Source organism: Aulonocara sp. 'chitande type north' Nkhata Bay, linkage group LG14 (genome assembly GCF_057382095.1).
Source record: "Aulonocara sp. 'chitande type north' Nkhata Bay isolate Kocher_YH1m ecotype deep benthic linkage group LG14, A_spYH_male_GT1.1, whole genome shotgun sequence".
Classification (NCBI taxonomy): Eukaryota; Metazoa; Chordata; class Actinopteri; order Cichliformes; family Cichlidae; genus Aulonocara; species Aulonocara sp. 'chitande type north' Nkhata Bay.
This window is the reverse complement of record NC_141357.1, coordinates 5,030,902-5,046,271: the sequence shown is the minus strand read 5'-3', so window position 1 is coordinate 5,046,271 and position 15,370 is coordinate 5,030,902. Positions and strand designations below refer to the sequence as shown.

The 15,370-nt window shown below is 41.7% G+C and overlaps 1 protein-coding gene across 1 annotated transcript in view; it reads right to left on the bottom strand.

The window, feature by feature from the left end:
* The window catches only part of ngef (neuronal guanine nucleotide exchange factor), a 33,554-nt gene extending 22,501 nt beyond the window's left edge, over positions 1-11,053 (bottom strand). Inside the window, exons 1-2 of the mRNA XM_086260662.1 lie at positions 10,439-11,053; positions 5,508-5,613 (exon numbers count right to left, since the gene is read on the bottom strand). Coding sequence (XP_086116788.1) covers positions 5,508-5,613; positions 10,439-10,646 — 314 coding nt within the window. The 5' untranslated portion in view covers positions 10,647-11,053. The remainder of the gene's footprint in view (positions 1-5,507; positions 5,614-10,438) is intronic.
* Between the last annotated feature and the right edge of the window lie 4,317 nt (positions 11,054-15,370).

The following is a 15,370-nucleotide window of genomic DNA, read 5'->3' as shown; positions in this document are numbered from 1 at the left end:
TAAAAGTTAATGTGAGGGTTCCCAATGATTAGGAGCAAATGCAATCGCATGGCAGGATGCTGTAAACGGACCAAACGTCAGTCAGGAGAACCACAGAGATAATCCATCCACAATACGAGGTTAGTCATTAATATACTGCTGCTCTCCCCTTTCCTCTTCACCCGCTACACCACATACTTCAGCCACTGCACAGAGACCTGCCATTTTCAGACGTTTTCTGATGACTCTGCAGTGACTGAATGCATCAGAGAGGGTGATGAGACAGAGTACCGGGCTGTGGTTGGCTCCTTTGTAACGTGGTGTGAGCAGAATCATCTGTAGCTCAACGTAACAAAGACCAAAGAACTGATCGTGGACTTTAGGAGGAACAGGAACCTGTGACCCCTGTTTCAATCCAGGGGGTCGATATTGTAGAGGACCATAAATACCTCGGAGTACACATAGATAATAAACTGGACTAGGTTAAAAAAAAATACCACTGCACTGTACAGGAAGGGACAGAGTTCTGTCTATTTTCTAAGGCGGCTGAGACATCTTTGACGTTGGACAATGCTCAGGATTTTCTATTAGTCTGTTGTGGCCAGTGCTGTCCTCTATGCTGTTCCACACTGGGACATCAGGTTAAGGGTCGCAGATGCGAAGAGACTCAATAAACTGATCCGCAAGGCTGGTAATGTTGTGGGGATGGAGATGGACTCCCTTAAGGTGCTGTTGGAGAGGCAGATGATGTCCAAGATAAGTACAATGCTGGACCAACCACTCCATTACGTGCTGACCAGTCAAAGGAGTTCAGTGTGAGACTGAGATTACCCAAATGCACCACTGAATGACACAGGAAATCATTCCTGCCTATGCCTCCCTGTACAACTCCTCCATCTAATGCAAAGTACACACTGCAATAGTTAAACCCTTTGCACTTCATCTACAGTAAAAAATAACAAATAAAGTTTCACAGTTTACTTAAAACAACTGAATTGAAAAGGGGAAAAAGACATATTCTGACAATGTTGAAAGATGAGAAGTGCCCAATGACTGAAACTAGGACCACTGAATGAGATCAGTTCCTTGATCATTAATATGCAAATTATCATGACCATTGATCAACAACTACTGATCAAAGACCACTGATCAATGGCCATGACTACCATTCACAGAGGGTTGGGAAATGGCTGCAATCACAGCATTGTAAGATGGTGAAAGATGTACCCTTAAGCCACCTCCTTGATTCAGAGATGGTCTTTCCTTTTTCCCGTAAATGGCCTCCTTGACTCGACGCTCAAACCAGCGTTCCTCCCTGTCCAGGATTTGTACATCCTCATCATTGAAAGACTGCCCGCTGGCCTGTAGGTGCAAATAGACTGCAGAGTTGGTAGGTAGCTCTTCTGTGTTGTGCCATCCGAAGGTTGCTTGGTTTCCCCGATACATAAATCATGGCACTTAACAGCGTACGCTATATTACTCCGTTTGTGTTGGGGGACCCGATCCTTGGGGTGGACCAATTCTTGGTGCAGCGTGTTTTGGGGTTTAAACGCCACAGAGGGATAAATGCATCTCAACTGTTCTGATACTCCTGACACATATGGCATCACCAGGGGGTTTTTTTCCGCTTAGGCAGTGGTTGTCCTCCCCTGGATCGACTGGAGCTTTCTTTATGCGCCTTCCCAGCTTCAACAAAAGTCCAGCTGGGATAACCACATATTCTCAGGGCCTTCCTGATGTGACGTTCTTCTGCTTCCCTGGCCACTGTGTCTGTGGGGATGGTGTGCATGCTCCAGTGGATGATGAGAGTCGAACGTTAAATACTAATCCGTATGCGTAGGTTTATGGTACACATCAACTTTTAAATGTCCCCCATTAGTAACCTGGCACTTTTCATATTCTCCCTGGTGAACTTTATGTGTTGGTCCACTGAGTTAATGTGATCAGTGAATTGTGGTTGGTCCTGAGATTTGATTTTCACCCAGGTGCCATTACATACCTGAACCAATGACTTGGTGGTGTTCCAGGGTAAGATAACAAAGCCCTCTTTTTCACTTCTTCCATGTACAAGTTGGCCACAGTGGGTGAGATTGGGGAATCCATGGCACACCCATGTTTCTGTCTGCAGTACTGACCCATGTATGTGAACTACATACAATTTTAACCCACTTTGGCAAGGACTGCCTAAAGCTTGTACATCAGTATGAGCAAACAGCACATAAGATGGCTAATTGCAGGAACCACCTGAGAATTCAGCCTCAGATGAAGACAAAACAGGATTACTTCTAAAAGTCTGCAAATGAGCTCTTCAGTTAAGGACTTCCAGGCAACAAAAATCCTCCAGAAGGCACAGCACCAGCTGCTTAATGAACAGGTGAGACAAACAAATTTTACCAGAGAAGTGCTAAAGAAGAGCAGATCCGAGACTTTCTATGCTTCTAGATGAGAATACTCTTAAAAAGGTGTTTGAATTCATGGAGAAGGCTTGTTTAGCACAGCATGAGAAGTCTAAGACTAGGCAACAAAGAAAGTTTGACTTATTTGTTGTGTGTCAGAAACCACAGCAAAATACACAGAGTGTCTTCAACAGCCAGTAAAGTGAAAGTGGACACTTGTTTTCTTATCATAAAAATCTTTGTTTGTTAGTGTCCTTATTTTCTTCTGAGTTATCAATTTTCTCCTTAACTAGCTAGCATAAATTAATTTAAGTCTATTAGCCAACCAACCAAGCACATGACATCACTTATTGACAGAAGATGGCACTAAACATGTTTTTAAAACTTTAACTTTAAGCACTTATTTCTTAAATCCAGCTTCACAGACAGTGTTACATCTCTGTCAGTTTTTTAAGAGCAAGGCTCCATGATGTAAATGACATGTCATGTCATTTCTTTAAGTTTTGTGAAGAAACTTCAAAAGGACCAGTCGCTTTCTTTTCAAGCTCCTTAGATTATTTTACTTTTTATTCACGTTCGTCTTATACATGTTTATATTGCAGGTCCATTTTTAGTCACAAATGTAGGTGAAACGCTCACGTTTACATGGTGACAACTAAGTGTTACAGAGCTGTGCGTTAAACAAAGAATCAGAGTATCTGTGTAGGTTCTCAGTCATCCAGGTTATGGTAATCTAAGGAGAGTGGTGGTTTAAGTTTCTAGTTTTAAAACGAAATGGTGGAGTACAGATGGGACTGGGACACTTTAGTTTTGGAACTAAAGAAGCTTGTCGGATGAGAGGTGAAACATCTTCAAGAAATTTAAAGAAGTCCTTTACTTTCCAAGCGCCTTACAAAGAATCAAAGCAAAATAACAAACCAAAAAAAATGCATCAAGAATTATTAAAATTGAGAATTAAGTTTAAGCTGATGATGCTAAGATTCATTCACTGAGTTTCCCCTTCATACCAAAGTTATACCACCTACTATTAATACAGTATAAACAGTATGCTGTCAATGTAGGGGAGGGAAATTAGTGAAGACTGCTCATAAATGTGCTCACATCTTGCTGAATGGTCAGCTGATCACAGCCAATACACTGAAAATCCGATGGAGCCCACAAAAGAAATTATTGTGAGTTGTGATTTTTTTCCCCACCCTGAGCTGCTACAACCGATTTTAGGATTCTCCCACCTGCTGAATCCCAGTTTAACCCCGGAATGTACTCATGTTTCTGTTTAGGTGTGGAGGCAAAGTCACCATCTACAATGTGTTAGACAGAAAATAGAGCTGTTTTTTAAAGATTCTCCTTCTTTTCCTCTGCTATATATCTAATTCAAGCTGAGTGCATTTATTAGAAATAAAATTTACACGGAAACAAAGTTTGTATTCCCATGTACATATAGTTTATTATATTAATATATTGCAATGTTCAGTTAGCTTTGCATAAAAATAGCTGGTTAAAATGTCCTCTGAAGAGCTATTTTTTATTTTCTTTGAGTACATTTCAGAAACTTTTTTTTTCAGTTTTACTTAAGTAAAGAAATTGAATCAGAACTTCAATTTTTACCAAAGTATTTTTTAACAGTACCTTTACTTTTGCCACATCTACTTGTCTGGTATTTTGGCTGGTCCAGCCTCAAACAATGTTTTGTAAACGTGACTAATCCCATGGTTTAGCTAGAGCTTGCCAATGGCTGAGGAGATGATTCCTTGGAAGCCAGAGTCAATGGTACACGTCAGCAACCCTCAGGTGGGTTGGACAGAGGTAGCCGATGAAAAAGGATGCCCTCTTGCCCCTGCATGACCCCTCTGATGATTTAGCGCGGCGCTGTGGGGCAGCGAGGGTGACCCTTTAGACGCAAGTTACAATACAGGCCTTTTTACTGTCATATGTATGGTTGTCAAATGTCAAATGTGACTAAAAAGTCAAATGTGACTTTTTAGGTCAAGCCAGCATATCTGGCAGGTAATCTACTAATCAGAAGGTTGGTGATTTGACCCCTGGATGCTCCAGCATGGCAAATATCACTAGGCAAGATACTAATCCCAAGTTGCTCTCTATATGAATGGATGAATGAGGCAAATTGTATAAAGCACAATGAGTGCTCAGGTAGAGCTCAGAGCTCATTAGAAAAGGGGTATATAAGATCCAGTCAGTTTAACATCTTTGCATTTTCAAATCTTTTCTTAAAATGCACCACTTTAGACATACTTAATCAGATTATCTTACACCTTTCACCACATGAATCCTTTGTTCTTATTAGTAATTTCAAATATTATAAATTTGCTTGACTTGATGGGTATTTTTGTCTCTTATTTTTTAACTCTTCTGTCAACAGAAAACCTACACTGGGGAAGACCACTAAAAAACAAGCACTCAGGAACTTGAAGACAAAAAAAGGGCAAGTGCTCTGACAAAGGACAGAGGGAAACAGAGAATATATACAGGAGACTAATTAGGGAGATGGGGAAATACCAGGGAACAGAGCTGAAGCTAATCAGGGTAAAGAAATTGGGAAAAGTAAAACTGAACATAAAGCACATGAGGCAAGGAACTATCAAAATAAAACAGGAACTAATACCAAGACTAAGACACCTGAGCTTGACACACACAAAAGGGTAAACAGACACAAGACAAGACCGGCTGAACATGGGAGATAATAAAGGCAAAACACAGAGATGAAACTAAGAGACCAGAAGGGAACTAACAAACATAAAGTAATTTATGACTATATCAGTTACATAAAATAATACAATTGGAAACAAACAGAGATAGGAAAACTCATAAGTGCAAAGATAATTAATAGAATCTAGAAACAAATCCCACTTCTTCAATCAAAACAATAATGAATTAACACGATTCAAAAGTCAAAACAGAAAACTCTTGATTAACGACCTAGAACCACGAGAAGAACAAAGACTTAACTTTCACAGAGACTTGTGTGCTTATCACAGATATGATAAGCCACTAAGAGTGCCAGGTGTTAATTATAAAGCAGTGTACAATGTTCAAGCAAGCATTGTTATGTGATTGTTTGTTTTCTGGGTGTGTTTGGTTACAGGGTTGGGCAGTGAAGGCATGCAGACTCACCGTCTAGCCCCTGGCAACAAAGGTGACTTGTGGGGTAAGGGAGAATGAGAGGAGGAAGATCCTGCACTACTGGATGGACTGTGGTCCAAAGTAAGCCTGGTGGAATCTGGAAAGTTAGAAAGGTAGAGAGTGTATTTATAGATATAGTAGGGAGGAATTTGAAAATTACACAGTAGTTAAAATGGCTACATTTTAATCACTTATTTCTAGTGGGTTACAAAAAATCTATCTGTTTTTCTGTCTTTCTCTTTCACTCACACCTGTTTCCTATGTGAAGTAGTTTGGGGGTTTTTTTTATGAATTTTTGTAATTAAACTGGCTGAAGTGTTAGATTGTCATTGCTTTTCTAGGTTTTCAAACACTCAGAGCACCTTAAAAAGTTAATTACTCTGTACAGACACAGGTCACTGCCAGCAGCCATGAGATAAACATTTCAATTTTGAGGTAAAGTATTTTGTCAGAGTAAAAGGTGTCTACTGGTAATAGGAAATGAAAAGAATACTAAGCCCTCTTTGTTGACCTGTAACTCTGCTATTCAGTTATCACTAAAGTACTTTATCACTTGAATGTAAACATCCCTCCGCTATGAGTAACTGTCTTATTATGTTAAAGTGATTTAGGTGCCAAAGTGATCCTAGGACCTATGTCTTCAGAGGCAATTTGTGCCTGATAGGCTCTCCAAAGGCAAATTGGTGAGGGGCTAGACTAAGTGTAATTCAACAACAAGGATTCAGGAAATCTCACTGGGACCAGTAGTTGGATGAAGACTGAATGAATCAATCTCCATTTTTTCTTCTGGCTTTATAACATTTCAGCCCTGTGTTAGATTCCAGTCCCCCCGCAACCCTGATAAGGATAAGTGGAAGAGAATGGATGGATTAAAGGCCATTCCACTTGAACATCAGAGATTTGCTATAAAAATTGCAAGAGGAAAGAAACATAGCCTAAGGTAAGAGTGCTTTTAGACATGTTTTGAAGGTTTATATTAAAATTCCATTATCTAGGTCTGTAATTGTTTTTAGGTTAAATAACTGGTACCCAGGTCACCCCTGCGGGCGGTTTATCCTTCAAGCTCGGGTCCTCTACCAGAGGCCTGGGAGCTTGAGGGTCCTGCGCAGTATCTTAGCTGTTCCCAGGACTGCGCTCTTCTGGACAGAGATCTCCGATGTTGTTCCTGGGATCTGCTGGAGCCACTCGCCTAGCTTGGGAGTCACCGCACCTAGTGCTCCGATTACCACGGGGACCACCGTTACCTTCACCCTCCACATCCTCTCGAGCTCTTCTCTGAGCCCTTGGTATTTCTCCAGCTTCTCGTGTTCCTTCTTCCTGATATTGCTGTCATTCGGAACCGCTACATCGATCACTACGGCCGTCTTCTTCTGTTTGTCTACCACCACTATGTCCGGTTGGTTAGCCACCACCATTTTGTCTGTCTGTATCTGGAAGTCCCACAGGATCTTAGCTCGGTCATTCTCCACCACCCTTGGGGGCATCTCCCATTTTGACCTCGGGACTTCCAGGTTATACTCGGCACAGATGTTCCTGTACACTATGCCGGCCACTTGGTTATGGCGTTCCATGTATGCCTTGCCTGCTAGCATCTTGGACCCTGCTGTTATGTGCTGGATTGTCTCAGGGGCATCTTTACACAGCCTGCACCTGGGGTCTTGCCTGGTGTGATAGACCCCAGCCTCTATGGATCTTGTGCTCAGAGCTTGTTCTTGTGCTGCCATGATTAGTGCCTCTGTGCTGTCTTTCAGTCCAGCTTTGTCCAGCCACTGGTAGGATTTCTGGGTATCAGCCACCTCCTCTATCTGCCGGTGGTACATACCGTGCAGGGCCCTGTCCTTCCATGATGGTTCCTCGTCTCCCTCCTCTTTCTTGGGTTTCTGCTGCCTGAGGTATTCACTGAGCACTCGGTCAGTTGGGGCCATCTTCCCAATGTATTCTTGGATGTTCGTTGTCTCATCCTGGACTGTGGTGCTGACACTCACCAGTCCCCGGCCCCCTTCCTTCCGCTTAGTGTACAGCCTCAGGGTGCTGGACTTGGGGTGAAACCCTCCATGCATGGTAAGGAGCTTTCTTGTCTTGATGTCAGTGGCTTCTATCTCCTCCTTTGGCCAGCCTATTACCCCAGCAGGGTACCTGATCACGGGCAGGACGTAGGTGTTGATAGCCCGGATCTTGTTCTTACCATTCAGCTGACTCCTCAGGACTTGTCTGACCCTCTGCAGGTACTTGGTGGTTGCAGGTTTCCTAGCGGCCTCTTTATGGTTCCCATTCGCCTGCGGGATCCCCAGGTACTTGTAACTGTCCTCCATGTCTGCAATGTTGCCTTCTGGTAGCTCGATCCCCTGACTACCTTCCCTCTCTTTGTTACCATCCGACTACACTTCTCCAGCCCGAATGACATCCCGATGTCATTGCTGTATATCCTGGTAGTGTGGATCAGTGAATCGATGTCTCGTTCACTCTTGGCATACAGCTTGATGTCATCCATGTACAGGAGTCTCGGCTGACTGTTCTGTCTACCAGTAGCTGGTGTTTTGTGCCTCTGGTATTCTTGCCAATCCCTTTCTGTGCCCCGCTCATGTATTGACCCATGTGCCTGTTCATCTTAGCCGATATGATGCCTGACAGGAGCTTCCATGTAGTATTGAGGCAGGTTATTGGTCAGTAGTTGGATGGGACTGGTCCCTTCTTGGGGTCCTTGGGGATTAGGACCGTCCGACCTTCGGTTAGCCATTCCAGGTGTCTCTCGTCAACTAGCAGCTGGTTCATTTGTGCTGCCAGACGCTCGTGGAGTGCAGTCAGCTTCTTCAGCCAGTAGGCGTGAACCATGTCAGGGCCTGGTGCTGTCCAACTCTTCATACTAGAGACCCTTGCATGGATGTCTCCCACCGTGATTGTTACTGGACCCTGTTCAGGGAGGTTGCTATGGTCTGCCCTCAGATCCACTAGCCACTGAGCATTGCCGTTATGGGTTGCGTCCTTCTCCCATATGCTCTTCCAGTATTGCTCCGTCTCTCTCTCTCTCTCTCTCTCTCTCTCTCTCTCTATATATATATATATATATATAGAGAGAGAGAGAGAGATAGATATATATAGATATAGATATATAGATATATAGATATATAGATATATAGATATATAGATATATAGATATATAGATATAGATATATAGATATAGATATAAAGATATAGATATTAGGATTTTAAAAAGATCCCTGCGTAGGTTTTCATTCTTTCTGGTCATTGTAGTCACAAGCCACTAGTAACCATCTTGGCTGTCACATGAGCTGAGATGTGGGGAAAAAATAATTTTGACTGTAAGGGACCAAGGTGTAAAACCTCTGTATGACATTACTCCAACACACAATCATGTGAATTACTGATGGTGACTTGGAGCAAGGTGTAGTAGAAGTAGGAGTATAGCTGACTAATAGCTGGTGTCATAATCCACCCCTTGTGTTCAATAATGGTTGGTCACAGTGGACTTACTTGGCTTCTCTTTTTTTGACAGTGTGACCTTTCTTCTAAAACACAGCTGAGTCTTTTCCTGTTGTGGTCAATACTTAGCCCCAAAATACAGTGAACCTGAACTTTCTAAGAAAGTAGTGACGGTGGTACGTCTTCTGAACAAGGAAGGATGTCTTGTGACTCCAGAAAAGGTCCTCTTAAAGATGTACACTGAGATCCTTACAGCTGGAGTCCTCTTCAACAGCTACTCCCTCGATGTATAGGAGTGTGACGGGGGGGATTCTACACTTCCTGAAATCCACAATCATCTCCTTGGTTTTCTAGAGCACCAGCCTGCTGGTTGTTTTGTAATTCCTGCCTGTAGTCAGACGCATCACTGTTGGTTCTCCATCTCACCACTCCTGTGTCATCTACAAACGTCACAATGTGAGAGCTTTGATATTCTACCGAGCAGTGTATGAGAGGTCTCATACACAACCTAGGGGGATCTAGTGATTAAGAAGTCCAGGAACCAACTGAAGAGGGAGAAGCTCAGGTCAGGTTTTGCAAGTTTTTGCTGCTGAGTTTGTTGAATTATTGTACTGAGGGCATAAGTGGTCCAAGAATAGGAGACATATATACAAGTCCTTATTCTCAAGGTTTGCAGGCTGTATGAAACACTGATGAGATCCCATTATCTGACAGCTGACTGGCACAATCTCTGTGTCCATTCTAGTATACTGTCAGGGCCTGCAACTTCATGTGGGCCACTTCTGCTGAGGTCAAGCTGAGTCGTAGTTCACCTGGTGTTGAAGTGAGTGTAGTCCTAGAGGGGCTCATTGAAGCAGACATGAAAGTCATTGGGGAAATCAGGCAGAGACAAATCCCAGTCTTATTTACACAGCATTTAAACAGCATGCTTGTTTGTTTGTTTGTTCAAAATTGGGGTTATATATTGGGGTTATATATATATATATAGCAATACATTAAGTATATATACTTAACAATATATCGTTATCCAGGTAGGTTCATTTTAACATTTAAACTCAAGGTTGTTCTTGCTTTGATGAGGTCATAGGTTGAACGCCAGTCCATTTACCCGTGGGAAATACATTATTCACCGCTGTACGCGGTTCAAACAGAACCAGTTTCTCAGGTTGTATTCATGTAGATTTCTACTGAAGGATAGAAACTGCCTTTGTTCTACTTTCAATAACAACTGCACCATTAACTACAGCAGTCCCTAACACGATGCCTTTGATAACAACGTGTGAGAAATGAATTCATAACCTAGCTTAAGCACAGTTATATATAAATGATTAATTTAAAGTTAACTATACATCTAGCATCTAAGTAAAAAAAAAAGATTTTAGCTGGGCTAAAAGCCCAGCTAAAATTAACTTCAAATTAACTGCAAATTCATTGTTGAATTGTGGTCACAGCCAAATTCTGTACTAGTCTTCTTGTCTTACTTTCAGATTGCTCAGATGAGATCAGTCTCTTCTTCCTCATTGACCGGTAAAAGCGGGAGTTTCTGCGAATAGGTTCTCTACTAAATCCAGTGCTGGAGTCATCATCATCATTTTCCTCTTGGCTTGGTTGAACCACAACTGGTTGCTTTTCTGTGACGTCTTTTGGTTTCTGTCCCCACTTACCCCTGAACAGGGTAGCTACAGACATAGTGAAATCTATTGCTCAATTTTCGTGAAAAACTAAGACTGGAAAATGTTGTTTGGTGTTGAGGAAATGAGTGGAAAGAAATTTGCCATAGTTAGCCAGAATCCAGGAATAAATCCATCACTTGGAATCAGAAATTCACGTGAAAAATGAAAAGAAAAAAAAAGAATGCAGTTGAAAACAATTTTAAGATCAGAAAAGGGAATCCTCAGCCCTCTCTTGCTCCTATCCGTACAGCAATAATGTTGTTAACTACATGGGTAACCTGTGGAAAGAGTGCTTGACGCTTATTTATGACTACAGTGTAATTATTACATTTATGACTCTCTCCTGTTCTTTGTCCCTCCTCTGTTTGTGTCCCTCCCTCTTTCTGCCTCCTTGCACCACCCTGTTATGTGCCAACATTCCTGAACTCAACCTAGTCTTACCAGCTTATAATGCCTTTCTGCTCTAAAACTTTCTCTGTTGCAGAACCAGAAAAGCCACTTGGAAATGCTTATAAATGTCTGTGCCTTCTACATTTCTCAGATCCCTTCATGAAATCAAGGCATGTTTTTGTTCTTGGCCTTTGTTCTTCAAGAGTTTCTGACCCTGTTGATCCGTTGTCCCACATAATAGTTTTATCTCTAGTCAGCTGACAAGGAGAGTTTAAAGTTCATCTTTTCCTTTTTTCAACAGAGCAATAAAGTTGCTTTCTCTGCCTTTGAACAGTACCAACCAAAAAAGGAAGTGCAAAGAATTTGTTTACTGGAATAACCTTTACTGTAAAATAAAGATCCTGCACAGTTTCTACAAACAGAAGATGGTTTACTGTGGAATTCACTAACCTACATGATTCCTGCTTTATTTACTCTTAAAGGAAAACAGAACGATTATGTTAATAATTATCATATAACTAAATAAAGAATGTGGAATTGACCGAATAGAATAGATGGATGAATGAATAATTATCACCTATCCATCCATTCTCTTATCAGGTTTGCAGGTTGCTGGAGCCTATCCTATAGGGCGAGGGGCGAGCTTCTCCCTGGATAGGTCACCAATCTGACGTAGGGCTAACACATAGAAACATAACCATTCACAACTATGGCAATTTAGAATTACAATCACATGTCTTTGGACTGTGAGAGTAAGCTGGAGTACCTGGAGAGAACACACACAAGCATAGGGAGAACATGCAAACTCCACACAGATGGTGGCATTGAACTCAGGCAACATTGCTAACCAATGCACCATCTCACTTCCTTGGATTAGCTTGAAGTAGCTAAGCTGGCCGATAACCAACATTTGCTCCCACATTTATCTTAACATCAAGGAATATTTTGCTCTTGTACTATTTACTTTGATTTTTTTTTTCTATATTTTTCCACCAGGTGGTAGTACTTTTTAACGTTTAAAGCATGCAGCAAGATTTCCCACTTTTTATTGTTTTCTGCAAGGGTGTCTTGCTACTGAAATGATAAGTGTGTTGTTACTGATGTTGGACAATGGTGGGTGCGTGTATGTGTGGATTTTAGTTCTCGCTACCTTATAGAGAAGTCTATAAGTTGGGGAGCAGCATTCCCACCATTCAAGTTAACCAAATCTCCATTGCTCACATAGAGGAGCCGTTGGTAAAGCAATACAATCGTGACTTCAATGAGAAAGCAAGAGAATTAACCTCAAATGTCTATAGAAGATCTTGAATTTATGAAAATCATGAATAATTCAGTTGTGCTTATCACTGAACATTACTGTTAGTGTGGCCTGAAAACCTTTAATTTGTTCATCCTACTGATGAACTGATGGTGTGGTCATGACTTTTTGACTGTCCTGAGTGTTTCTGCCACCTCCTTTAAACAACTGAATGCAACCATTGTTACACTTGTCCTTTTGTGCAATTAAAATATGTTATGTCCATATCCAAGCTGTAGACTGCACTAGTATTTTGCTCCTCCGACAACTGAAATCAACTAAATGTAATGTAAGAGTATGAACCGATAGGCTGAATCAATAGGCAAGCAGACTTGCGATTACAAGAAATTTAGACTACTAGAAAACATTTCCTGTAGAGAACAGGTTCTCGATTCCCATCCCTATACATGGATGATTAATGCCTTTGACCTGTCTAGTTTGCCTGCACTAGAGATGGCACCAGAAGGTACAAACTTTAATGCTGACTACTAGAGAAAAAGCAGGGCCATAAATCAGGTGTTATGGAATGGGCACTTTTCTCTACAGCCCTGAGCGGAGGATAGGAGCTAGTTGCCATGGTGATGTGAGAAGTGTCATCTCCTTATAGGGAGATATCCAAAAGGTGTAGGAGATGAAACTCGAGTTGGACATGGGGTCTAAGGGCTTCCCTTCAACTTTTTGATCAATCATGTTAACATTCTGTTTTTACCACATGCAATAAAAGTGTTTACTGCCTGGGTGCGCCAGCTTTTGTCTCTGAGCCAGAGAGATGAAGGTCCATCACATCATGTAAAACAATTTAAAATTCTAACCATAATTTATATATGATATAATATTTTCAATTTAAATATAGAAAGTTTAAAGTCCCCTGCCTTAAGGAGAAAAGCGACAACATATGTGTTGAGATTTTCCTCTCAGAAGCACGAGGACCTTATAAACTTTGTATAGCATTTAAAGCCGTGTAAGCTAAATCATTAGAAAAGCAACGACTACACATAATCGGCATAAAAGATATCGTATAAAGATGTTTGCAGGGAAAATTGAGGTCCGGTTAAAGCAACAAGTAATCACAGGATTTGAAACTGTGGGAAAAATTGAGGCCGGTAAAATAGTGGTCACTGCTTTTTGAGTTGTTTAATTTAAAAAAAAATGTTATGAAAGCAACATGGTGACAATTGTATTGATATATCCACATGGTTTTTAAGTCATTTGGGTAACATACTTCCAATTTTTTTAAAAGAAAGTGGTGTAAATGTTTGTTATTGTTCTATGTCGTGTCTTTGTTTTGTTTAAAAGGTGCACGACTTCGTGTAAGCACGGGTCTATTCAACAGAGTGTGACATTGTGTGTTCAAAAGAGGGTATTACACATAAAAAAAATGCAACAGTGCTAACTAGTAGTAGGACTGAGCTAAAGCACCACCATCCAGTAGAAGGAGGGTGATACTGCAGGCCACTCCCCAGCCCCTGGTAGACATGGGTAGAATGGAAAAATAAGATTAATTAATTAAAAAATTAAGAAATATGATTTAAGGATTGAGAAAATAAGAAATTAATTAACGGATTAACAATGACCACAGTAATAACTAAGCATAAACTAAAACAGACAAATTTAAAAAAAAAAAAAAAAGTAATGAGAGAAAGAAACTGATGATGATGATGATGATGACGAAGTTGAAATAAATAACATAAAAATTAAACTTATAATTTGAGCAAATTTGTCTTCTCTCATTTAAAAAAAACCCCCAAGATATATAAACATGAATCCGTAAAGTGAATAAAACCCCTAAATCTAGTCTAAAACCGAGGATGCGATCGCCACAGTGCTGCACACATTACTGAAGCACTTGGAACACAGGAACACCTATGCACGGCTCCTCTTTGTAGACTACAGCTCGGCTTTTAATACCATCCGGCCATACAAACTACGTCCCAAACTCCACCAACTGGGACTTAACTCCTCTCTGTGCAACTGGATTGTGGACTTCCTCACTAACCGTAGACAGAGTGTCAGAGTGGGTAAGAACACCTCTTCCACCCTTGTGGTCAACACCGGTGCCCCTCAGGGGTGTGTTCTGAGCCCTCTGCTATACACTCTTTTCACCCATGACTGTATTTCCTCCTGCGCGTCCAATCTCATTGTTAAGTTTGCAGATGACACCACAGTGCTCGGACTTATATCCAACAATGATGAGACAAACTATAGGACAGAGGTGCAACAACTAGAGTCATGGTGCCACGACAATAACTTGGTCTTAAACACAAAAAAGACCAAGGAGATCATTGTAGATTTCCGGAAGAGGGGTCATAACAACCATCTGCCTCTCTTCATTGGCAGTGAGGCGGTGGAGAGGGTGAGCAGTTTTAAATTCTTGGGGGTAACTGTGACCGAGGACCTGTCCTGGGGCAACCATATCACCTCAGTTGTACGGAAGGCCCAACAGCGCCTCTACTACCTGAGGAGACTGCGGAGCGCACACATTCCCAGATCTCTGATGTTGAACTTCTACAACTGTGCCATCAGCAGCGTTCTGACGTATGGATTTCTAGTGTGGTTCCCCAGCTGCACCAAGGCCGATCAGCAAGCACTCCAGCGGGTGGTGAAAGAAGCTGGCAGAATTATTGGAACAAGTCTGCCAGAGATCAGTAATATCTTCCCCACTCGCTGTCTGAGGAGGGTGCACAGTATCCTGCGGGACCAACATCACCCTGCGCGCCACCTTTTCCATCTGCTGCCCTCAGGGAGAAGGTACAGGTCTATACAGGCCAGAACATCCAGACTGGCCAACAGCCTGTATCCACAGGCTGTGAGGCTCCTGAACTCTCTGCCCCCCTCTCACGGACAATAACCATATCCAACTTCTTAATAGCAATGAACTGGTCTGCATTGGTGCATCATATCTTTATTCTCTTCCCCCTCCTGCCCCCCCCCCCCTCTTTCTTAAATAGATAACTATCATATCTGATATCATATCTCACAGTACAATAATATTGAATGGGTTGCATTGTTGTATTTTGTCATGTTTCTCAGGTCTTTGTCTGAATTTCTACGAA